The sequence below is a fragment of the Trichosurus vulpecula genome, chromosome 2 (assembly GCF_011100635.1).
Source record: "Trichosurus vulpecula isolate mTriVul1 chromosome 2, mTriVul1.pri, whole genome shotgun sequence".
Lineage (NCBI taxonomy): Eukaryota > Metazoa > Chordata > Mammalia > Diprotodontia > Phalangeridae > Trichosurus > Trichosurus vulpecula.
The window spans coordinates 35,606,813-35,631,919 of record NC_050574.1 but is presented as its reverse complement, the minus strand read 5'-3'; the positions used below and the strand labels follow the sequence as shown (position 1 = coordinate 35,631,919).

The window sequence follows — 25,107 nt, the reverse complement described above, 5'->3', positions numbered from 1 at the left end:
GGGGGTCATGATTCGGGGGAACACGCGACAGAACAAGATCTAGTCCAGCCAGATACAATAAATAGGCCCCCCTCCCCCTCCCAGCCCTCCCTTCCCCTGCCCCATCGGGCACCTCCTCTCCGGAGGGCCTTCCAGGGCTGCATCCACCAGTCCCCGGTGGGGAGTGTCGTGTCTCAGTGCTGCTAAGTGTCCGCCCCGCGCTCCGCTGTGTAAGGCACCGGCTCCCGCGAGGTCCCGGAGCGCGCGTGAAGAACCCGGGGTGGGGGAGAAAGGGAAAGCGAGGAGCCCCAGTATGTCCATGCTACACCCCTCCCCCTCCAACATAGCCCCTCCCCGCGCGCTGGCGGGGCCAGGCAGAGGAGGAGCGGGGCTTCCCTTCGGCTCCCTCCCCTCCCCTCTCCCTCCAATTGATCCTCCCTCCTCCCCTCGGGCCCCAGGCGTCCAGATCGCGGAAGGTGCCCCCCTGCAGAACCCGGGCGTCCGTGCCTCGGGTGGCGAGGAGGGCACGCACTCCCCTCGGCTGGGGAGTGGGAGTCACCCCAGGCTGGGCGGAGGTCCCAGGGGTCCCGCTCACACGGTGCTCTCCAGCATCCATTCGGTGCTGGTGAAGGCGAGGCGGGCCCGCGCGGGGCTCAGGCCACCCAAGCCCCCGTCCTCGTCCAGCAGGTGGGGCGTGGAGCGGTGGCGCTTTGTCCGCTTGGCCCGGCGCGGGTAGCTGTGGCTCTGGAAGAGGGCGCCATAGTCCCCGTCGAACGAGTAGCGCTGCCGGGGGGTCCGGCCCGGGGGAAGCGCGGGGGCTGAGGCCGGGGCCGAGGTCCCCAGGGGGGCCCCCGAACGGCTTCGCCGAGGGCCCACGGGCCCCAGCTGCGCACGCCCGTCCTCCTCCGGCCCCAAGGGCGCCGCCGCCTCGGTCCCCGAGGGCAGCAGGCAGAGCGAGGTGGAGGATGCGCCGCCGCCCAGCGGCCGGGCCGGGAGCCGCTCCGCCTCCACCACTGGGGGCGGTGCCGTCGCCGCCCCCTCGGCCTCGACCTTGACTTTCTCCTTGTCTGGCCCCGACGGCGCGGGCGCCAGCTCGTGCAGAGCCTCGTATTGGTCCAGCGTGGAGGGCGGGGGCGGGGCCGGGCCGGAGCCGCCATTGGTCTGCGAGCACACGTGGCTAACGCGCGGCGGCGCCCCCTTGTGGCCAGAGCCGGCGTCGCCGCCCGCGTAGACCTTGTAGCGGATCATGAGGATGACGATGAAGACGAGCACCGAGGCCACGATGACGCCGCCGATGACGATGATCATGGTGCCCCCCAGGAAGTGAGCGTGCAGCGGGCGGCACGGCGTGACCTCCCCGGCTGTGGTGAACTGCACGCAGCCCACGACGCGCGTGGCGGTCAGCGCCGTCACCCCATCGTCGTATACGGCCAGCACGCACAAGTCGTACGCCCGTCCCGCTGCCAGGTCGTTCACCAGGAACGTCTTGCTGCTCGACGGGATCATCCTGGGGGTCCCGGGAGACAGGAAGAGAGGGGCGGGGAACGGAGAGTGAGCACCGGCCTCTGCCGTCCAGGAACCCCTGCCCTCCCATCCCGCCTAGGAGGCCCCACCATGCTGCTCCATCCCACAAAAGCAGCCCCGTCCCTCCCGTCTAGCCAGCCCCGGTTCTTTCATCTAGCAAATCCCACCCCTTTCCCTAAGCCCCTCCCATCTCTCCAACCACGCCCTTTACCGAAGCCCCGCCCCCTCTAGGGCCGTCTCCCTGCGCGCCCCATCCCCTTGTTGGAGAAGCCCTACTCTATGTAGCAAGTGTGTCCCTGCGTTCCGAAGCCAGGCCGTCTAGGAAGCCCTGTGACCTATCCCACAATGCCCCCTCCTCCGGACTTCCAGCCAGAGGCCCTCGCTTCAAATCCTTTTTTTGGGATCCCCTTTGCTATTTGTTACCTCAAGCCTCAATTAAAATCCCGCCTTATCCAAGAAGTCTTTCTGAATCCTAGCGCCCTCCCTCTAATATTACCCCACTTCATCCTGCATATATTTCTTTTGTACTGGTTGTTTCTGGTAGACTCTTCCGTTAGACTAGGAGCCCCTGGAGGCCAGGGACTGTCTCGCGTCTTTGTATCCCCAGTGCTTAGCCCAGTGACTGGCATACTTAGGCTCTCCCTGACTTTGGGCAAGTCACAGAGGACCCTGGACCTCTTAAGATCCATTCCAGCTCTAAATCGTAAATTGAGAAAATGGCTAAACTCTCCAGGCTCTGAATCCCGCAACGTAATGAGCCTTCCAGCTGCAGGATTAAGCCCAGCCCAGTCTCTCTCCAGCCTCCCCCAGGACCCTCCTCTCCCATCTAGCTAGAGGCCTTCTGATGATATAGCGCTTTACGGTATCATCTCATTAGGTCTTCGCAATCACCCGGTGGGGACAGGTGTTATCATGCCCGAGATATATCAAGCGTAAAAGCCGGAGAGACACTTCGTGACCAGAGTAATAAGTGCCTGAGGCAGGGATTTGAACCCCAGACTTCCAACCTCCAGGCCCAGCATTCTTTCCGCAACACCCCGCTGCTTCTCCAGCCGGCTACTCAGCGGAACCCTGGCCCATCCCTGGCACCTTCCCCTCAAGCCCTGACCTTTTCCCACAGCCATGGTCCAGAAATATACTCAACCTCCAAACAGTCCCTAAACCACCTCCCACCAGGTTGGCCTCGCTCCGAAAACTCTGCGCCCAGTTTTTCAGCGATTCTAAGTGAGGTGGGGGCATATTGGGTTGTGGTCCCCAGAGGGAACGTTCAAAAGAGTTAACCACTGAAAAGCACTTTGCAAACTTGAAAGTGCAATTAAAAGGCTATTACTATTATGATGATGATTATAATCATTAAGGAGCACGCTTTCCCCTTTATTCCAGCCTAAAGGGGTTCCCACTCCCATCCCAACCGCCAAACTACGCCCCCAGGCTGCAAGTCCGACCCTAACCAGCCCCAACAGCCTCACTCCGCAAACGCCACGCCCCAGAAGCCTTCGCCCTGCTCAATTCAGGCCCCTCCCCCTCGTCCCAAGAAATGTCAAATGCAAGAAGCCCCGCCTACCGCTCTTACTAAGCCTCGCCCCTTTCCTGGGACCAGCCCTCCCCTCACCCCACCTTAAGCCCAGACCTCCTCCATTCCCACATCTGGGACCAGGCTCTAAGCCAACTGTCTTCCTCACCCTCCGGACTCCACTGAGCTCCCTCCCCCAAACTTCAGGGATCTTCCTTGGATTAATCTGTCCCATTACCCCCCCCCCCCCCTTAAAGACTCCAGGCCCAAGAGGCTCTGATTGGTCAGGAGCTTCCAGACTGGGGTAAAAGATGGCTTCTGGTTGGATAAGACCTCAGCCCATCTAGGCAGGCGTACAAATTAACCCTCACAGCACTGGGGGTGGGGGGGAGGAGTGGGGAGGGAAGGTAGTGTTACAGTTGGTTCCCAACTTTATCATTCCTTTGAGGAACTGGGATTAGACCAATCCCTTCCTTCCTGGGAGCCGAGGATGGGTTAACGGGAAGGGAAGAGAGGTCAGACAATGGCTGGGGTCCAGCATCCCTGCTGGGGGTCTAGACGAGGGGACCGAATGAAGATGCGGGGGCCTATTCTGCATCCCCAAAAATGCCAGGGATGTGGGAAGAGAGACAGAGGCCGGACATTTGGGGAGCCTGCCTGGTATGGTGTACAGAGCCCTTTGCCCTCCCTTCCCATCACTTTCTTCCATCCATAAACTGAGGGGACTCCAGGTCCCTTTTCTGATCTGAGACTTCAGGATACATGGAGACAGTCCGGGGGAGGTGGGAAGATCAAGAGGGAGAGGGTCAGAGGGCTATACGGAGACAAAAATAGCAAAGAAAAAAGGGGGGGCAGTCTGAAAGAAAAACAGAGGAGGAGAGAGGAAGAAATAAATGGAGAACAGGTGGAGAGACACAGACCGGCAGAGAGAAGACAAAACCGAAGATGGAGACAGAAACAGTGACTTGGAGACAGCTGGAGGAAGGGTCTAGGCGCTCGGGGGAGAGGCGAGCTCACCAGCGGGTTTCAAGAGTCCCTTCTCCCTGGCTTCCCAGCCCATGGAACTCACCTGTAGACCAGCGAGTCATCAGCCGAGCTGTTGTACTGCACTTGGTACATGCGAATACCCGGTACAGGCCTCTGGGCGGGCCAGCGAATGACCACAGAGCTGGAGGTCAGCTCCGCGGCCACCAGCCTCCTCTCAGCCCCGCCAGAGCCAGTCTCATTGGCCCCCGGCCGTCCAGGCGTGGCAATGTCTGAGGACCCAGGCTCACTGAGGGGGGGCGGGGCCGCAGGGGGTGGGGCCATGAGTGGCAGAGGCACCACGCACACCTCCACCGGCGCCGTGGCCTCTCCCGCTGCGTTGGAGGCTATGCAAGTGAAGATGCCGCTGTCTCGGAGAGTGGTGATGGTCACTTCAAGGGTCCCATCCCCCCGAACTCGAGTGCGGCTAGAGTTCCCCAGGAGCCGCCCATCGGGTGCCACCCAGTGCACCACAGGCTCGGGGTCACCCACAGCCTTACAGCGCAGACTCACTGCCTGGCCTTCTACCACAAGGGCCCGGCCAGCTGCCTGCCGAGTGATGAGAGGCGGCTCACAAAGAAATTCCTCCTCGGGGATGGACCAGAAGTAGCGGTCTGTCAGGTGCTCCGGAGTGGCACAGGTCTCTAGGTCATCCTCTCGGGTCAGCCTCCTCAGCCAGAGAAGTTCACAGTTGCAATGCAGGGGGTTCCCTCCAAAGCTGACTGTCAGAGTAGATGGTGGCTTGGGCCCAGAGGCCTGAGCACGGAGGAAGAGCCCATCAGGGGGCAGTTTGTGCAGCCGGTTAGATGTCATGTCCAGCCGGACCAGCTTGTGAAGTTGTACAAAGGTGCCCTCAGCGATGTGGTCGATGAGGTTGTGGTCCAGGGTGAGGGTGTTGAGGTTGACCATCTGGCCCACAGCCTCCCATGGCAGTGACTCTAAGTTGTTATAGGACAGGTCCAGGTCTTCCACGGTACCCAGGAAGGCATCGAAAGCAGCCGGCTCCACCCAGCGGATCTGGTTGTTGCCCAGGATGAGATGTCTCAGGTTCACCAAGCCACGCAGGTGGTCACCTCGCACCTCCCCCAGGCGATTGCTATCCAAATGCAGGGCACGGAGAGTCCGGAGGTCGGCAAAGGCGCCAGGGGCAACCTGGCCAATGGTATTGCGGGACAGAGTGAGGTGGACCAGACTGGTCATGTTGGCAAAATCCCGGCGGCGGACAGCAGCAATGAAGTTGTCGGTTAGTCGTAACTCAACTACTCGGCGGTCAATGGCCGGTGGGACAAAAAGCAGGCCAGTCTTGGCACACAGCATGGTCAGAGTTGGGGATACATTTTGGCAGATGCAGCGGCCTGGGCAGGGCTGCCCAATGGATGGGGGTGCCCCAGCCCACAGGAGGAGGAGGAGGGGCAGGGCTGGCGATGGAGGAGATGATGATGTAGAAGATCCTGGGGCCATGGTGGAGACCTCAGTGACCAGTCCTAGGGAAGGAGGAGAAAAAAGAATTAGTGGGGAGAAGGGAGGGGTATCTCTCCTCCTCACTGTACTACAGCTTCCCTCCCCATGTCTGATATATCTCTTGTGTCCTCACTTCACTCCCTCTTCCAGGGACCTCATCCCTTCCTCCCCAGGGGTAGAGGTAGTGGGGGGGGCGGAGCGTTTACAACATGCACAGCAGAACTTGGAAGTTAGGCTTTGCCACTTGTAAGTTGTGGGAAGTCTTTGTTGGTGTCTAGCCTCCAACCCTCCCACTGGGGTGTCAGCCTCCAGTGTCTAATTGTGGGAATGCCTGCTCAGACAGTCACAGACACACACACACACACACAGAGCCCCCCACTTGCTCCCGGCAAACTTTTCGTCTGGGAATCCCCCTGTGGCAGCTCCAGCCCACGGCGTGTCAGCTCCCATCACAACAGGGCCCCAAGGAGGAGTGTGGAGGGAATGGGGAGAGATGGGAGGGGGGGGGCATCCATTTTCCCCTTTACTTTATGTTCCCCACCCCACGGCCCCGGGGTTTCCCAGGGGAAACAAGTATCTAAGAGTCCAGCTAGGCAAAGTTCCTGGCCCCTTTCTAGCCCCCTTGGGATCCCCCATCTCTTCATTGCGCTCTCTCTCTCTCTCTCTCTCTCTCTCCCCCTCTCTTACCTCTCCCCTATCTTCCTCATTTCCCCTTTTTCTAAATCTTTTTGACCCTAAATCTCTTTCTGGCTTTGTCTCTCAACCTATCTCTCTGTTCCACCCCACCCCCACCCCCACCCCCACCCCCGCCCCAGTTCCTATGTCTGTCTCTCTGTATCTCTCTATTTCGGTCTGTCTCTCTGTCTCCCTCTCAGTTCCTGTGTCTGTATGTTGTTCTCTCTCTGTCTCCCTCTCGGTTCCTATGTCTGTCTCTCTCTGTCTCTGTCTCTCTGTGTCTGTCTCCCTATGTGTCTGTCTGTCTCTCTCTCTGTGTTTGCCTCCCTATGTGTCTGTCTGTCTCTCTCTGTGTCTCTGTCTCCGTGTCTGTCTCTCTCTGTGCCTCTGTGTCCATCTTCCTCTCCATTCCTGTGTCTCTGTCTCCAGGTGTCTTCCTCTTCCCCTCTCTCTATCTCTGAGGTACTCAAAGGTTGTATTTCTGGCCCACTGTCTTTGGGGTTCTCTGTACCTTTCTTCTCTGTCTCTCTGAGCCTTTTAGTCCCCTATGTCCATTCCTCCATTTCTCTGAGCTCCCAGTTCTTGTATCTATTTTTTTGTCTCTGCTTCTAGGTGTCTCTGAATCCTCGTGCCTGTTTCTCCATCTCTTGTCTCTGTTTCCCTGGTTTTTTTTTTTTTGTCTCTTTGTCTCCTGAATTTCTCAGCCCTCTATTGCTGGATTTCTCTTTCTCCTAGTCTGGACCAGCGGGGGTGAAACTGTTGCCCACTGCCTAGGGAGGGAGGGAGCTCCTCAGTCCCTGCCTCCACTGTGTGGTGAGTCCCCGATCCCATCTCACTCCAGAACTTGGAGGTTGGGCTTACATTACATACGTTGGATCCTGATCAACTCCCTCTACCCAAAGCCCTCCTCTAGCTTGCTAGGGGCAGAGTCAGCCACCTGTCTCCCTTTTCCCTCTTCCACCTCATCGAGAAATTCCTAGCCTGGCTGTCCTTTCCACTGTCATAAGTGGCCATCCATGTGGTGAAAAATGACACCTTCCCCCCACCTCAGTTCTCCTCCAACCTTCCCCCACTCCATATCCCAGGCTAAGCGCCCCCTTCACCCCAGACATGCTTCTCCCTGGCCCTGTCACAGCAGACCATTGATCCAGGGCTCCTGAGGTATAAAAAAAATCCAAGCTGCCCCCTCCAACTTCTGACTCCCCAGCTCACCTCTCCTCAGGAAATCATGGCCGGCACCACCTGGAAAGACAGCAACATTCCCCCATCAGCCCCACCTGGGGACTGGGGAAGTCCTTTTTGCAGTGTGTCTCTAATCCCTCCTGCTGCAACTTCCCCAGCCCTTTACTTTGGTCCAGGGAAACACAAACCTGGTAACCCAAGATTCCAGGACTTCCAGAACAACTCATGTTTTTTTTAATATATTCACTTACACATCATCTGAGCCTCACAGCAAAACCTTTGGGATAGGCACTACATGTTATCACACCCCCCCCCCATTTTGCAGATGACAAAACCCAGAAGCAGGCTGAATGGCTTGCCAGTGGGTTCAAAGCTAGTGTCAGAGACAGAATTTGAACCCAGATCTTTGTGACTCCAGGCCCAACATTCTATCCCCAAGCTGCCTCTCTAAAGGGAACATAAGTATCCTAGGCTTCCAGTACTTTCATGCCCACAGAGGAAGGAAGAAGGAAGGTCCACAGATTCTATATCCCTGCTGACATGTAATCTCCATGTCACACCAAGAAACACAGTACATGCTTAGACATGCTTGCACTCATGCCTGTTCTGACATGTGCCAACACATACATGTCCCCACTGGAAGGCATGCACAGCCTACCAGAAGGACACACCTGTATTTGTACATACTCATATCACATACATTTATAACATATATTCCCCATATACATGGGCAGTTGACAAAAAGCCCAGCCACTGAAAATATATGCTGGGACCTTGACATACAGATACATAGACACAAAAAGCTGTGGGAAGGGAGGAGACTGGCTGGTAGCACATGGTTTCTTACACACACACACACACACACACACACACACAGAAAGACACAATCCCAGAGACACAGACCCGCAGCCAGGCAGTGACAAGCAGACCTAACCACACTTGGATCCCAGGATCTCTCACTCCAGCCTCAACCTCACCTTGGTCCAGTTCTCCACCACCCCCAAGGGGAAGTCTAGGGCCAAACCTGACCCCAGTCAAGGGAGAGAGAACCCAGGAATTTAGGCCTCTGGGAATCAGGATTTAAGGAGCAAAGATGAGGGGTCAGAAGGTCAAGTCTCCTGAGATGGAAGTGGGGCAGGTAGGGTTGGGTCTTCGATGAAGCCGGTAGAAGGGGAGGGGGAGGGGGATGGATGTCTGGGTTTGGAGGGGATAGAGTCCAAAGCTCTCTCTCATGGCTTCCCTCCAGGCCCCAATCCCAAAACACTGAAATGTGCTGGTGAAGGGGAAAGGAGGAGAGAATCCTGCAAATAAAATCAGATCTGGGCCTATGGCAGGGTCCCTCAGGCCCCCCTCCCTCTGGAGGCCTAGAGGATCCCCGTGGATCTGGGCAGATTCTGAAGGATCCTGGGAGATCTAGCTAGGAGGGGCAGGGCTGGGCAGGCCTCCCCCTTCGAAAGGGAGGGGGTAGTCTCTGGTCAGATTCCACCTTTCTCCCCTGGAGTCGGTGTCCATGTGTCCAGCTCCCAGCCCCAGGCTCAGCCCTAGGTCTGCTCATCGGCAGGGGAGGAAATGACTGAGTCCTTCTCCCACCGAAAGCCCCAGGGACCCAGGCCCACGGTGTCCCCCCCACCCCCCATCCGCTCCCCTCCCAAGGGCTTAAGGTAGGAGCTGTCCCTGAGACACACGGACACCCACGGAGACACATGGACAGACTCGGAGACACCGGGGAGACATATGGGCCCATGGGCGGACACACACGGACACACACGCAGACACACACAAATGCAGACAAACACACACGGACACACCAACAAGCAAACACATCAGGGCGCACAGATCCACAGATGCACAGGAGCCCACCCAGCCACACAAGCGCGCCGGGGCACGGGCACGCCTGCACCCGGGCACGCCGGGGCACCCGACCCAGCCGCGGAGCCCGCCGACCCCCGGCACCCCCGGCCACACGCGCGCACACAGACACGCCCGGACCCCCAGACCCGGGCACCGCAGCGGCGCGGACACACGCGCGCACACACACATCCCGCACCGCACACATCCTCCATCCACATCTTTCATCACCCAGCACACACGCTCCCGTCCCCCGCGCTCCCCACCCCGGGCCCCGAGCTCACCTCCGGGGGGGCCCGGCCCCGGCCCCGGCCCGGTCCCGGGCTCTGGCTCTGGCTCCGGCCGCCGCCGCCTCGGTCCGCGCCATGGCGGGGGGAGGGGAGGGGAGGGGACGGAGAGGGAAGGGGGATGGGGACGGAGGAGGGAGGGAGGGAGGGAAGGAGGGAGGGGGGCCGGGGCCGGGAGGGCTGGGGGGAGGGGGCGGGGGGGGCGCGGTACAGCCGAAGCTCGGCGCGCGGCTCCTCCCTCCGCACAGCGCGGGGCGCGGGCGCCCGATCTGCAAAGGGGGGGAGGGGAGCGGAAGGGAGGGGCGAGGGGGCGGGGAGGCGGGCGCGCCTGGGTCCCTCCCCTGCTCCCCAGTCCGGGAGCGAGAGCACCGTGGACCCCTCCCCACCAAGGCCCCCAGCCTAGACGCAGCGCCCCCAACCATGGCGGTCGGGCTTTGGTCCCGGCTTTTCTCCGCCTCCCCCACCCCCACCCCCGGCCGCAGAGGGAGGGGCCATGCCAGGTCTGGGACCCTCGGATGCCAGGGTCCCCAAGGTCCCCTGCCTGAGGGGACTAGATGGACTGATGTGGGGGCGAGATTATGCTGCAGAGGCAGGAGGAGGGTCCCCATGGAACTGGAAGAGGGGAAAGTGAAAAGTAAGAGATTGTGATGGAAATGGAAGGGGAAGGCCGGAGGAAGAGCCAGGGAGGCTTGTAGACAGAGACAGAGTCAGGGAGACACGAGGGGACCCAGACAGAACCTGAAAGGCAGACAGACACAGAGACGGGGAAGACTGTGCAGAAACTCAGGTAAGAAGAGCCAGGCATGGCTACTGGACCTTGCACACAGTAGGGGAGCAACAGTGATGTCCTTAGCCATGGGAGATGAAGACGGACCTAGGATCCATGGAGAGGACACCTCCTTGCTGGGGGAGGCCAGTTTCTATCTTTGGTGGAAGAGGGCCTTCTCTGCCCCCCACCCCATCCTTGTGGTCTGCCTCCCCCATCCACCTGGCCTAGCCCCAGCCCTACACTCCTCCTTTTTTCCATACCCCAACCTTTTCTCTGTCTACCAATCAGGCCTTCTGATTGGTCTATTTATGATTTTATGATTCAGTTCTCTCTCGAACGCCCCCAAGAAGACCCCCACCTGGACTGAGTCTAAAAAGGATGGGATAGCTGGGGATGAGCAAAACCTGGAAAGCCAGGACTGGGAGTTTGGTTAGGCAGAGGGGTGAGAAAGGGAGGAGGGAGGTATACTTAGAACAGACTTCAGCCCACTCATCCTCTCCAAGGCCTTTCTGCAATCCTTCAGACCCAGCTTGCTTCTCAGCATCCCTGATCACCCAAAAGCCTTTCTCAACATTCATCTCCCACTTCATCTGGTTCCTCCACTAGTCCATTGGTCCAAAACACCCTCTTCTTGTGTTAGAATCACAGGATAAGGGACCTTAGTAATGAAAGGAAGATACCTTTAATCCAAAAGGGAGCTAGGTCACCTAGGTCCATTTAACTTCCATTTAACTGAGGTGGAAGCTAAGGGGCAAAGAAGGGAAGTGATTCCACCAAACCCTCCCAGTGGCCTTGTCTGATCCATCAGCCTGCAAGCCTTCCAGTTTTGCACTATACTGGGCATTCCTGGTTGAACAGAAGCCTTCTCAATACCTTCTCCAACTGATCCTTCTAGAATTCCCCAGGCTGAAACCCACTACTCAATATTGTTCAAAAGCCTCTGAAATTTCCACTCTGATTGATTATTCTACAATCCAGATGGCCCTGCCCGATTCAGTTCCCCTTCGTACACCCATCCCTAATTGAACCTTCTGCATTGAAGGGGATGAGTTGCTCTGCCCAGATCTCTTGGGGGCAAAGAAATCAAAGCATACATGATGCTTGCTTTGTCTCCCCCCAGATCCACTAAAAATCAGATTTTTCTTCTTTGGGCAGGGCAGGGGGTTTATAATTCCTATGTGGTGTTTATTACTAATTAAATCATGGAAACCTCCTCTCTCTGGAAGCCCAGACCCTTTTCAGCTCTGGCGCTTGGGGACTCTCACTCCCCCATCCTCCACCACAACAAATGAAAGAGAGAGAATGTAGGGGATCTTAGAATGTTAAAACTGGGAGCTTGAGATGCCTTATTCCCACCTGCCCATTTTAGGGACAAGAAAGCTGAGACCCAGCAAATGAAGAGCTGAGTCTCCAAGAGTCCATCCAGTGATCAGTAAAAAGGGGGAGGGTCATCTGAACTGGAGGGGATGATGACTGAGCCTGCCCCTGTGCTACCCAGACCATGAAGAGCCCTGGCACTAGCATCTCGGTCTCAGTCTATATCTACTGGCTGTAGGCTTTGGGCGATAGGATGAGATGGGAGAGAAGGGAAAAGGGAGGGAAGTCCTCTCAAAGAGGGGAAGGGAAGGACCAGCCTGGAAACTCCTGCCCCTTCACTGTGGAGCCTCAGAATCAATGGTGGCTGGGGTGGCTTGGGCCCAAGGTCACTATGTCATTGTTACCATGGCAACGGCCACCATTTCCCTTCAAGTGACCTGGGAATGAAGGAGGAAGAGGAGGAGGAGTGGCTTTCCTGGCTCTAGAGACTAGGAGTCAGAATAGGGAAACACAGGGATCCCTTGGCTCTCTCTTCCCCCAACTCTGCCTTTCCAGGCCCCTTTCTCATGGGGTCCACTTGGACCCCTGATCCTCCTTTCAGACAGGCATAGTGGGTAATCTTCGAAGATCAGTCCCTCCCCCTCCCTCTTATTCCCCATTCCCTGAAGCAATTACATTAAACTGTTTGGTGACTTTCCTGCTTTAATCTCCTCCTGCCAGCCACCTCCTCCTTTGCATGCTAATTCCCAGATTGACAAGTTCCCATGTCTGGTGGGTGGGTACTTCCTCTCTGCCTGCCCCCCCCAAGTGTGGGGAATGATAGAGGTCATAGGAACCCTCTATAACAAGGGAGGAAGGAAGGAGCCTCAGGTATGTGAGTTAGGGATGGGGGACACCTTGGGAGAGAAAGGGGGGAGCTCTGCTTGACCCCAGTGACCAAGAATTGCTTCAAGATCTGTTTTTGGTGATTGGGGACAGGAAGGTTTATAGGGGGCCCCCACAACCCTAACAGAAACAGAGAAAATTAATTGAGGAGCCCCTTTCTTGCCCCCTGAGCCCTGGAGTAAAGTCCCCTCATCTGGAGGTTGGAGACACAGTTCTCTGGCCTGGAGACCTGGGGATGGTAGCTGGTTGCCATGGAAACATAGCCTCAGCCTGAGCAGAAGAAACATCTGCTCTGGACCAGGGCACACCTTGCTCTCCAAGGGGGGTGGGGCACGAACCTGACTGGTTACTCTCTTGTATCTGGGTTCTTCTCTTCCTTCTCTAGCCACCCCCTCCCAATCCTGACCCCGCCAATACACATAATATAGTGGAATCGTGGAAGGAGGGAGTAGAACTCTGACCCCAACACCAAGGAGAGTGGTTAGACCCCAGAAAGCACTTCCATGTGGCTCCACTCCCTTTCTCAAACAGCCAATTTTGAGTCTGTTAAATATCTCCCCAAGATCTTTCCCTAAGCTTCAGTTCCCATACTGACCCCTTCCCTAAAGGAAAAGTCCAAAATGAGCGGAAGGATCTTCCCAGAATATAGGGACTACCTGTCCCCCTCTCTCTCACCAGGACAAATGTCTGGTTCCTGCAGCCTATGGAACTCAGGCATTCTGCCTCTTAGCTCTCCCTCCCAGGACAGACGCTTCCTGTGTCCCTGCCCTCTGCCCTTTTAGGCACCCAGGTGTCCCATCATTCAGCCCTCTACCCTTTCAGCAAACTTGGTGTCCCTTCCCTAAGCCTCTCCAGAGTGGGACCCGGATGGCCTGCATTCTTCCTCCCACTTCTGTGATGGCTGACTGCCCTCTGCTGACCACATGGAGCCCTGCAGAGGCTGCATGGGCGGAGTCATGAGAACCACTGGGGTCAGACCAGGTTTCACTAGTTTATTTTGTCTGAGGGGATTTCATTTCCCAGCACCCAGGTGTCCAGTCTCCAGATCCTTGGACATCTCCAGATACCCCCAGCTAACGGAAGAAGGCCAATTTCTCCTGAAGCCAAGCCTCTGTCAGGTCATCTGTGGTACGGATCTCAAACACCTAATGAGAGACCGAGAGAATGAATGGGCTGGGGATTGGGAAATATCTCAGGCACCCAGACAACCAGAGAAGAAGCAGGGGCGGGGGGGGGGGGGGAAGCTATCTGTTTTCAAGCATCTTAAGTGCCCTCACATAGAAGAGGGGTTACCGTTGTTCTCTGGCCCCAGAAAGTAGACCCCAGGGCAGGAAGAGGTGGAAGTTACAACCCAGATGTGGATGCCGCTTCCCCTCCCCCCAAGTCCCCTTCAGGAACCCAAGGCTCCGGACCTTGGTGAGCTCGGCAGTTTGTACCAGTCGGTTTTTGCTTCCTGCATACATCATCTGCTGTTCCGGCTTACAGCCTGGTAGGTAGAGGTGGAAATCGTGGTGTTAATGGGAAGAAAGAATGTTACTGGGTAAGAAGAAAGTATTACTAGGGAGAGGGCCCCTGGGGCAGGGCTATAAGGATAAGGACCCAAGTTGACCATGAATTAAGGGAAAGGATTGGTGGATTGGTAGGTTCAGTGTTGAGGTCCTGCACGCTCCCCAAGACTGGGTATGGGGATCAGGTGAGAAGGTCTTACCTACGGGGCTGGAGAAGATGAAGCAGAGTGGATAAGAGATCCGTCCATCTTCATGGAGCCATTTGTAGCTGTAAACTATGAACCTGGGGTAGGGAAAATCAAAGGGCTTGAGAGAGAGCTCTGAAGGTGGAGCCTGAACCCCTCAGCACCTCAGTCTTCTCTTTCCCATGCCTGAACCTCCCCTCAAGACTGGCTTCTTCCAAAGTAGTGGTGGGTTAACAGTGGAGATACCTGGGCTGTCTCTCAGGCAGCTCATTCCTCAGTTCTTCAGGCGAAATATTCTATGGATATCAAGGAAGATGGAAATAAATTGGTGGAAGAGTGGGATTCCCTCTGTGGCTCCAGCCCCAGGCCTTCCCCCATCACCCTCTCCACCCTGTCACCTGAAATTCTTCCTCCATCACCACTAGTTGCCGGTCTTTGTCCACCTTCACTGGGGGAATCCCAGGGGGAAGGACAGAGAAATGATTAGACTCCCCACCTCCCCACATTCCCAGAACCCCCAAACTCCTTACAGGCTCCTGCCTCCAATTTTGTGGAAGACAGGCTACTCCTGAATCCCTTTCTTCTCCATAGGGAGGCTGGGAGACCTGGCATCAAAATCCCCCAGGGCATGGGGACCACTCACTGATGATGGCCGAGTTAGTTGTGTCTTTCCGGAAGCGGAACTTTCGCAGTTTCTCCTTCAGCTCTGGGTCCACCTCACAGACCACCAAAGAGTCCGCCTGCATCAAGAATGAACAACAGTGGAGGGAGCTGGGGCACCAGGTGGGAGGGAGGCAGCTGGTGACCAATAGCCCCTCTTGCTATCCCAGGGCCTAGAGGGAACCCTGTGGGCTTTTACCAGGGGACAGAGTGGTACCCTGGGGAGGAACCAGGAACCAAGGAACCCTCTAAGGTCTTCAGGGTCCCAAATGGAATTCAGAAATCCAGAAGAAGAAAGGAGGAGAGGGAGAAGAGAATGAACCCCAAATCTTCAGGAATCCTTTCTGCCCATGGGCCCCAGGGGTGGGAACAGGGCAAGTTCAGGGCTCAGGGCTTGATCTCTGTCTCTCTTCGCCATCTCATTCCTCATCCCATACTTCTGTTGTCCCCAGCCTTCCTGCAATGTCCCAGATTAACTCCTAGTTTTCTGTAGTATCACTCTACAGATCTATGATGCCCCTTCTTTCTCTAGCCTTCCTGTCTATCTCTCTTCATGGCTCCCCCCATCCCTTTCCTTCTCCCCATCTGCCTCCCATTCTGTTTCTCCAATCCCTCAGCACTGTCCAGAGTGCTCTCTCTCTCTCTCTCTCTCTCTCTCTCTCTCTCTCCCCCACCCCCCCTTCCTTGCCTACCCTATCATCTTTGGCTTCTTGTATTTCTCCCCAGCCCCGCTCTGTCCCCCTCCTGGTCTCCCTGGCTCCCCATTCCTTTCCTTCTCGACATCTCTGCCTCCCTTTCTGTTTCTCCAGTCCCTTGGCCCTGTCCAGAGTTCTAGAGCTCTCTCTTGCCTCCCCTCCACCAACCCCATCTCCCTCTCTCTGTCTTCCTTGCCTGTTCTCTTCACTATCTCTGGACTCTTCTATTTCTCCCCAGCCCCATAGCTCTGTCCCAGTTTCTGTCTCTTTAGTCCCCCAGTCCTGTCCTTCCCTTACCCCTGTCCCCAGGCCGTCTTAGACCTTCCCCTCCCCATCTCGTTTCCCCTACCCCCAAATACTCTGACCATAGCTCTCAAGGATGTCTCCCTTAGGTTGATTCCTGTCGTCTGGGGAGGGGGGAAGATCTGCTCTGATACCACATCCTGTTTATATCAGTCCTGGGGTAACTGTTGCCTGAGCCCCTCCTCTTCCCTTAAGCCCTGTCATACTTCCTCTTCCCCTACTTTCTCCCCACCCCCAAACTTCTACACTCCAGTCCTCATCTTCAGGCCCCCAATGCTCACTCTCTCCCGACCTCCTCCAGGAAGTCCTCCCAGATCCACTGACTCTTCCAGCCTCTAAATCAAAGGGTTCTTAACTTGGGGTAATGGACAGGGGGTCTGGGAATTTGGATAGAAAAAAATTACACCATTATTTCAATATAATTGCTTTTCTCTTTAATTCTATTTAATTTTATAATTTAAAAACATGATTCTCAGCTGGGGTCCAGGACATACAGAAAATGTGAAGAAGCCCTCCAGGAACACAATTCTAGAGTTAAGAAGGGACCCTGGGCTTCAACTTCCTCAGTCTACACAAAGGGAAACTAAAGGCTTCAGAATATATCCCTGGTCCTAGAGCATGTCAGAGGCAGAGTTGTCATTAGAACTTGGCTGATTCCTCTATATGAGTACATTAGGAACACCTGTTGTCCATCTCCTCCCCACCTCCTTCACCCTGTAACATACACCTGAGTTCTGCTTTCTTTCCTCCCCTATCCCTGCATCCTTAAAAGGATGTTTGAATTAAGAGCTACTTACTTGTAAGTTAAGTGGGGAGGGAAGGCTGGGGAAAGGGGCAGCTTTGTAGAGAGCTGATGGAAGAAGGTATAGATACAGGACAAGAGGCATTGGGAAGGTTGCAAAGGGTTTTATGGGGACGGGAGAGAGAAAGGATCTAGGAGAAAAGGATATGAAGTGCAGGTGTCATGGGGACAAGAACTAGTTTAAAGGGAACATGGAAAGATGGACAATGAGGCAGAGGTTTGAGGAAGGAGTATTTAAAAGAAGATTTGGAGATTGGTTAGTGTGGTGATATGGGAGGAGAAGAAAATGTATGGGATCAAGGATGGGGATTTGGGATGGGTAAGAATTCAAGGGGATTCTCAGGAGAAGATCTGAGGTCCAGATGTACAGGACAGATATTTGGGCAGAGTTATAGGGAGAAGGCACTGAGAATTTTGCAAGTGGGAATATGAGGGAGAAGAGTTTTGGAAGGAAGGAGATTTGGGGAGAGATTTGAGTAAAGGAATGATAAGGGAGAAGAGTGTGGAGAGGGAACTTGAGGATGAGTTTGGAGGAGATGTATGAGGAAGGCATTTCTGGGAGGTGGCTGTAGGGAATGAGGATTTGGAAGGAAGGTACTTGAGGGGAGGAGGGCTTGGAAAGAAGATTTTGAAGGAAGGTTTGGAGGGAGAGATGGGGGGGAAGATTTAAGGAAAATGAATTTGGAGAAGGAAGATATGGAGGAAGGGGGATGGAGAGGGAACGGAAGAGACAAGGGGCAAGGCTTTTAGAGGAGAGGGATGTAGGGGAGATTCGGGGGGATTTAGGAGGAGATGAGGAGGGAGGGTGTGAGTGTGATGAGGTTGAAGGGTTTTAGTGGAGGAGATGAGAGGGGAATAAATAGGGGAGCATTTGGGAAGAGAAAGAAATGGGAAAACAGAGAGATGGAGATGCGGGGCGGGGGATGAGACCGATGACTAGGAGGGGTGTAGAGAGATTGGGGGAAAGGGATTGAGAGGTTAAGGAAGGCATTATAAAATCACAGATTTGCTCCTAGAAGTGACCTCAGAGGTCCAAAGGTTTCATTTTACTGATGAGGAAACGGAGACCCAGAAGAGTGAAGTGATTTCGTTACCGAGGTAGTGACAGTGACAGAATGGGGAAGAGATGTGGGGTCGAGGGGGCGCCGGCTGAAAGGGGAGGGTCTGTTGGGGGGAAGGTCTGTGCGGAGAAAGGAGACCTGCTGAAGGAGCAGGGAACGTGAGGGAAGGGGGACCTAATAAGGGCGAAGGGGATATTGGGGCGAGGGAGTGATGGGATGTGGGGTGCATAGCCGGCGGGCGAAGCGTCAATCTGAAGCCGCCTCCGGCAGGGCGGAGGCCAGAAGCCCAGGACAGCCCGGCCCGTTGGCATGGCAACGCTCCAGACAGCGCGGTCCTGCCTCCCTCCTTCTTCTTCCCCCAATCCTCCGCCTTTCCCTGTCTCGGTCTGCCAATCATGCGAAATCCAGCCAATCCTGGCCCGGATCTGGGGGCGGTACCTTCCCAGCCGGCGTTTCAGCTAACCCGGTGGCGTTCCTCTCCTCACCCTCTCTCGGCTTCCGACCTCTGCAGCACCCATTGGCTAACGGGCTGTCCGTCTACGGAGGACTGTCCAATGAACTGGTGCTCCAGGACAGAGGCGGTGGCGAGGGCGGAACGACGGCACGAGCAGGGCGGAGAGGGAGGAGGGGTGACGCAGCGGCGCGGTGACGCAGCGTGGCGGCGGCGACGGCGGCAGCGGCGGCGACGGCGTCGGTCGGTGTGAGGAGAGAGGGAGGGAAGGCGGTGAGAGCGAGGCGAGTGAGGGCGGCGGTGGCGCGGGCCGGAGGCGGTGAGTCCCGGGTGACCTGAAGAGGCCTCCCCACTTCGGGGGGCGGGCGGGAGGAAGGGAGGGACGGACGGGCAACTACCCACCTTCCCTTTACCGCGGCGCAGCTCAGGAGAGGAGGGAGGGAGAGGCGCGAGGCCGCCCGGCCCCGCCCCCCCGCGCGCGTGCGCGGCGCGAGCCCGACCCCCCCCCCCAGCCGCGCGGCCCCGCCCCTCGGGGACCCCCCCACCCGGCCGCGGGGCCAGACCCCGCCCCCTAGAAGGACCCCCTCAGCCCTTCCGCGAGAGTCCCCCCACCTGCCTAGAAGGCCCTTCAGCTTGTCCCCCTTCAGAGGGTCCTACAGGCCCCCACTCCCCTCAGTGATCCCCCTCAGCCTGTCCCCATTCCTCCTTAAGCGGGTCTTCCAGGCCCACCACTCCCTTCAGCCTGTCTCTAGTCCCTCCCCTATAGGCCCCCACTCCCCTCAGTGAACCCCCTCAGCCTGTCCCCATTCCCCCTTCAGAGGGTCTTCCCAGCCCCCCACTTCCCTCAGCGATCTCCCTCAGTCTGTCTCTAGTCACCCTTCAGAGGGTCTTCCCGGCCCCCCACTCCCCTCAGTAATCCCCCTTAGCCTGTCCCCATTCCCCCTTCAGAGGGTCCTACATCCCCTCACTCCCCTCAGTGATCCTCCTCAGCGATCCCCCTCAGCCTGTCCCCATTCCCCCTTCAGAGGGTCCTACAGCCCCCCACTCCCCTCAGTAGGCCCTCTCAGCCTGTCTCTAGTCCTCCTTCAGAGGATCTTCGCCACCCCCCACTCCCCTCAGTGACCCCCTTCAGCCTGTCTCTAGCTCTCCTTCAGAGGATCTTCCAGGCCCCCCACTCCCCTCAGTGACCCTCCTCCACCTGTCCCCATTTCCCCTTTCAGAGGGTCTCCCTGGCCCCCCACTCCCCTCAGTAATCCCCCTTAGCCTGTCCCCATTCCCCCTTCAGAGGGTCCTACACCCCCCCACTCCCCTCAGTGATCCCCCTCAGCCTGTCTCTAGTCCCCCTTCAGAAGGTGTTCCTGGGCCCCACTCCCCTCAGTGATCCCCCTCAGCCTGTCCCCATTCCCCCTCCAGAGGTTCCTATACCCTCCCATTCCCCTCAGTGATCCTCTTCAGCGATCCCCCTCAGCCTGTCCTCATTCCACCTTCAGAGGGTCCTCCAGGCCCCCCACTCCCCTCAGTGATCCTCCTCAGCAATCCCCCCTCAGCCTGTCCCCATTCCCCCTTCAGAGGGTCCTATAGACCACCCCCCTATTCCCCTTAGAGGTATCCTTTAGCCTGCCCCCATTTCCCCTCTAGTGGCTCTACCAGGTCCTTTATCTTTCTTCAGGTTCTTCCTCTTCGGAGTGTATCCTCTGTTCCCTTACTCCAAGGGAATCCTAAAATTCTTTCCTCAGAGGGATGCCCTTCCTCTGGTCACCTTCGTTGCTCAGAGAATATCCACTGGTCCATGGACCTTTCATAGCTCCTCAGGAGTTCCTTTTACCAGACTCTCTGCCCCCACCCCACCAATGTAGAAACCTGCTTCCCATGCTTCTTATGAGGATCCTTCCCAGCTCAGAGACTTCATCCTCCACCATCAGTCCCGTAACTCACCATCCCTGACCAAATCATACCGTACTAAGCATCCTTCACCCCAGAAGCCTTACAAAGACACCACCACCCCCAGGCCACTATTAAGAAACTCAGAGAATGTGTCTTTATTTAGCTCCCTTGGACCCAGAACAGCCCATTAGAGTGTCCATCTGTCCCTTCCAAAGCCCTTAACTCTTCTCTGCTTCAGAACCTTTTGGCCTCCTTTCCTTGTGCTCCTGTACATCTCTCCCTCAAGGTCAGGATTCCACCCCTGGTCTCACCTCTCAGTCCTCCTCCCTTCAATTCAGCAAACATTTATTAGTCACTGATGAAGGGCACTTGGAGAGACCCTGGAGAAAGAGAGTAGAGAGAACTTTTAGCCTCAAGGAGCTTTCATTCTAATGGAGTGATAAAACAGGTGCCCACATCGGCACAGTCCCAGGAAAATGGAGGGAGGAGTATATGCTTACACGGAGGTGAAATCAAGGAAGGCTTCCTAGAAGAGAGGGGCTGAGGCTAAATGGAAGACAAAGCTTCATACAAATGGATATGAGGAAGGATGACATTCTAGGCTTGAGGAATGGCTGGTGCAAGTACTAAGGGCAGATTCTGGAGTTTGGGGAATGGCTCATAGTAAGGTTTGGCTGGAGAATAGAGTGAGTAAATTGGAGTATTAGGAAATCAGGTTGGAAAGGTAGATGGGAGCCAAATTATGGAGGGGTTTCAGTGCCAACCTAAGGAATCTGTAGTTTATCCTGGGGATATGTGGGACCCCAGCAGGGGTTTTTGGTCAGGGAAGTGCTCAGGACTAGGCTTTAAGAATATTTTGGCCCAGTGTGAAAGATGGTTTGGACGAAGAAGAGACTAGATACAGGGAGTTTAATGAAGACTAAGTAATATAAGCAGGAGTTTATAAAGGCCTAACTTAGGGTGGACAGAAAGGGAGGAAAGTGAGGGAGGTGGGAAGGTAAAGTTTTTTCCTCTATTTCTTTATCACTTCACATCCCCCAGCAGATAACCATAGCTGTTTCTTCTGCCCATCTCTTCAGCCTCTCCTGGGTCTCCTAGAGAGGCCTCTCTTCTAGACCAGGGACTTTTTTTCATGGACTTTTTTCTTCAATATTTGGTAACTACATTTCAACATAATTGGTTTTCTTTGTAATCCTATGTATTTTGTTTTATCCATTTAAAAACATTATCCTGAAGGAGTCCACAGACTTTACCAGACATGGCACAAAAAAGATTTAAGAACATTCTAGACTGTTCCTACTAACTCTCAGGTCTCCATCAGGTCTTCCTCTCTTCCTCCCCCTTCCCCTGACCATTTCCCAAGACTAATTTTCATTCTTTACCCTTCCCTTAAAATTACTCACTGCTTCCATACCTTAGCTTTGCCCCTTTGGACTCCCACAGCTTTCCCTAAAGGTCCTTCCCTGGCATAGGCACAGCTCTGTCTCTTCTCTCAGTTTTCCCCTTACCTCCAACACTTTAATAGGTTTTATCCTTTTCCATGTTCTTATCTCCTAGAACCATTAACTCTCTTTTTTCTCTTTGCCACACTGTTCTGCCCGTGGAAACCAGGTCCTCCCTCCCTTTGGTCAGAGGCATATCCTCTCTGCTTCCCTTTTGGTATCCCTATTGTCCAGCTCCTGTCTGGTAGATTGTTGTCCTGCTCTCTTGCTTGGGGGTTGGGCCAGACTAGGCCCAGTCAGGCAGACCCCTGGGCATCCAGTCTTCTTAGTGTAGGGATCCCCTCTACCGCTTGTCTGACAGGGATCACCCAGTCCCTGCTTGAACGTAGAACAGAATGAGCGCCCGATGAGACTTCTGATGGTTACTTTGCTTGAGCAGAAGCCTGCTTCCTTTTGATCTCTAGTCACTGGACTCATATCTGCCCTGAGGAAGCAAGAGAACCAGTTGGCTCCCATTTCTGTGTGATAGGCCTTCAGGTATTTGAAGACACCAGTCAGGATATCCCCTAAATCTTCTCTCCGTGGGTCTAGACACCTCTCGTTCCTTCAGCCATTCCTCCTGAGATGGTTTCTAGACCCTGAGTCTATCCTGATCGCTTTACTTTGCTAGTTCTCTAGTTTGATAGTATCTTTGCCAAAATGTGCTATCCAGAAATGAACCCCAAAGTCTCTGTGCACTCTGACCTGGGCAGATACTTTTCTTGACATCCGTTATTGGGTCCTAAACTTCCTACTTTGCCATCTTTCTCCGGAATGATGATCTTTCTCATCCTAATAGGGTAGAGTCCTCCTGGGAAGGAGAAAAGAGACCCTTTTACGTCCCTTACCTCCCCTGTCCTTTCCCCTCCTCACTGCTCAACATCTGGAGCCTTTCTTCCTCATCCTGTCAGTTTTCTTTTTAAACACTAGGGTCTTTAGTTGGTTTTTCATTCCACAGGAATTGGACTAGATGACATTCCAACCAGTGTTTCTTAATCAGGAACCACAATGGGCCAGGGTACCTAATTTTGTCGGATTCTTTGTGTGCCCCAGATTACCTTCATTACCCTCTCTGTGTCTCATTTTCTTTCCCTCCCTGTGAAAGAATCCCTTTGAAACATTCCTGTTGAATAGTGAGGCATGAGAGGGAATGAACTGTACAGTGCTTTGAGCTCCCTAGCCAGGTGATAAGAAGCATGTCCATAAATCCTGTAGAGCCTACGCAAATTACTATGTTAAATAAGAAAGATACAGGTCTTTTGCCTTCTGAAGGGGAACGAATAGGAGAAAGGCTGTCCTTAGTAGTCAGTGTACTGTATAGTTTTGCTGAAGACCCCATCTTGCCGAGACCTCCATCATGGTCCGTTAGTCTCAACCTATTGTTTGAGTAGATCAGTAGATAGTTATTATTCATTTGCCTTTCTGAACTGTAGCGATAGATAATAACCCTTTCCTTCCCAACTACCCTGCAGTATCAGTGAGCAAAAGGGCTTCCTAGGATATTTCCAGTTGAAAATCTGTACCACCTCTGAGTGGTTGGTTGGAAGGAGGAGGCTGTGCTTCACGTCATGGGAGCGTAGCAGCAGGACTGGAAGGATCTTCAGAGGACACCTGGTCCAGCTGCCTCATTTTACAGATGGGGAGAGCCAGAAGGTTAAATGACTTGTCCAAAGTCATACAGGTAACAGATCTGAACCCAGGTCTTTGGATTAAATCTAGACCATGCTGCCTCCCACCTTAACCTCTCTGACCGTGACCCACAGCACAAGGCTGCTATAAGATCAGAGGGAATGACTGGAATTGTTAGCAGTGTGTCAGCTAACTTGATTGATTGAACATCATGGCATTTTCTCCAGGTTTATAAAGAGATGAATGAAGAGTCCAGTCTTGTTGTGGGAATGGCATTGACAGCCAGCATTCCTGGTGCCCAGACCTTTCTCTCTTCACCCTTAGTTTGGACTTGTTGATTTCTCAGACCATCTAGCTCTGACATTCTGTCAGTATAATCACTGGGGCTCAGAGTAGTGGAAGGAGTAAAGTCAGATCTCTGTAGGTGGAATGAGGTATTTTGTTTTTTTTTTTTTTTAAACTGTCAGGTTTCTGTGCTTTGGGGTCTTGCTAAGGTTGAGTTACATACAAAACAAGAATATTGAAGAACAGAGATGTCAGACTTATGGTGGGGTCTACAAGAGGTCAGGAATTGTAACATGTAACAAAAGAAATAAGAATATAATACAACATAGATAATGTGAATTTGTGGTTTTCTAAGCAGCCTCTTCTATTTGAGTTTGACACTACTGGTACAGAGGATAGAAAAGGTGAATTGAGACTAGGTTAGCACTGGACAGATGCTGGGCTCAAAAGAAACCTGTCTTGATTCCATTTTAGTAGGAAACATTCCAGGAGTGGAGGTGGTGAACCTTGGGCCAGGGAATAGAGAGTTGAGGGAGAAGAGGGTCATAATTCATCATTGGTATTCATCTCAGGCCTGGGTGAGCTCTGAAGACAAGAATGATGTAGTGGCTGTCTTCAGGGAGCTTGGCCATGAAATAATAATACATGGTGGTTTATTCTGAAATGAAAGACGAGTGGTACAGACCGTATGAGTGCTATAGGTATTCAGAGGAAAATGAGATCACGGTGGTCACTGAAGGTTTTATGGAGGAGATGGGGTTAGGATGAACAGTATTCAGGTAAACTGTAAAGGAAAGGGGATACCAGCTGGACGAGGGGCCTGCTGTGAATAAAGGGTCGCAGTTTGTGAGATGGGTTCCAGGTCGGGGAGGTGGCAGTTTATGAAGTGGGTGCTATGTTGGGGAGTAGTGGGCCAAGTTGGCTGAAGCAATGAAGGTGAAGTAGGTTTGGGTTAGGAGAACAATGGAGAATTTATCTTTTAGGCAGTAATAAGCCATTTGTATTTGGGACAGGGGAGTCACACAAGTAAAATGACGTTTTAGAAAGATCACTCCAGCAGCCAAGTGTCCCGTGGTTTGGAGGAGGGAGAAAATGGAGTTGTTGAGACCAGCTAAGCTAGGTGTGAGGTGATAAGGACGTGGTCTTGGGGCCAGAGAGGGAGCTTGAGGGACATGATGAAGGAAGAATCATTGCGATGAATGGATGTGGGATTCCAGGGAGAGAGGAGTCAGATTACGAGTGGCTGGGACCCCAGAGTTCCGCTAATCCAATATATATTTTACAAAAGTCCCCTCTACAACATCCCTACAAATCATCATTCAGCTTCTGAAGAGGGCAGTGATGAGGAATTTCCTATTTACAGAGGAAGCCCCTTCCATTTCTGGACAGCTTTAATCATTAGGTAGTTTTTCCACGTTTTAAATCCTCTTTCTCTGCAACTTTACCCATTGCTCCTAGTTCTCTGTTCTCCATTTTAGGGGCCTAGCAGGGCAGTGACAAAAACAGAGACAGGAAAGTGCTTCCACAGAAGAAGCCTTCAAATTTGAAGATAGCTAGCTTTTCCTCCCTCAGTCTTCTCTTGTGTAGCTAAAAATCATGAGTCCTTTAACTCATCTTCCTATGTCATGGTCTTACGTTCTCTGGACGTGCTTCATTTTGTCAGTTTCCTTCTTAAAAGTGACCAAACTAAACACAGAACA

At 54.4% G+C, this 25,107-nt stretch overlaps 3 protein-coding genes across 6 annotated transcripts in view; 1 reads left to right on the top strand and 2 right to left on the bottom strand.

Annotated features, from left to right (window-relative positions):
- Nucleotides 1–570: 570 nt before the first annotated feature.
- Nucleotides 571–9,523, bottom strand: LRFN1 (leucine rich repeat and fibronectin type III domain containing 1). The gene is made up of 4 exons (XM_036746224.1): nucleotides 9,490–9,523; nucleotides 7,388–7,417; nucleotides 4,086–5,523; nucleotides 571–1,486 (listed from the first exon to the last, which is right to left on the bottom strand). Exons 3-4 carry the CDS (start codon nucleotides 5,498–5,500, stop codon nucleotides 571–573), a joined length of 2,331 nt encoding a protein of 776 aa, XP_036602119.1. The 5' UTR covers nucleotides 5,501–5,523; nucleotides 7,388–7,417; nucleotides 9,490–9,523.
- Nucleotides 9,524–13,435: 3,912 nt separating this feature from the next.
- On the bottom strand, nucleotides 13,436–18,074 carry GMFG (glia maturation factor gamma). Of its 4 annotated transcripts, XM_036743327.1 has the most exons (9): nucleotides 17,918–18,074; nucleotides 16,528–16,578; nucleotides 15,350–15,363; nucleotides 14,800–14,896; nucleotides 14,555–14,604; nucleotides 14,403–14,452; nucleotides 14,172–14,254; nucleotides 13,876–13,949; nucleotides 13,436–13,608 (listed from the first exon to the last, which is right to left on the bottom strand). In XM_036743327.1, the coding sequence occupies exons 1-9, from the start codon at nucleotides 18,072–18,074 to the stop codon at nucleotides 13,537–13,539; spliced, it is 648 nt and encodes a 215-aa protein (XP_036599222.1). In that variant the 3' UTR covers nucleotides 13,436–13,536. The 4 variants fall into 4 exon arrangements, with proteins under 4 accessions (XP_036599222.1, XP_036599225.1, XP_036599224.1 ...); XM_036743330.1 differs by lacking the exons at nucleotides 15,350–15,363; nucleotides 16,528–16,578; nucleotides 17,918–18,074 and adding an exon at nucleotides 15,861–15,934; XM_036743329.1 differs by lacking the exons at nucleotides 15,350–15,363; nucleotides 16,528–16,578; nucleotides 17,918–18,074 and adding an exon at nucleotides 15,877–15,934.
- Nucleotides 18,075–18,277: 203 nt separating this feature from the next.
- SAMD4B (sterile alpha motif domain containing 4B) overlaps nucleotides 18,278–25,107 on the top strand; it is a 31,278-nt gene continuing 24,448 nt past the window's right edge. Inside the window, exon 1 of the mRNA XM_036743324.1 lies at nucleotides 18,278–18,447. The gene's annotated coding sequence lies outside the window, so the exon portion shown is untranslated. The remainder of the gene's footprint in view (nucleotides 18,448–25,107) is intronic.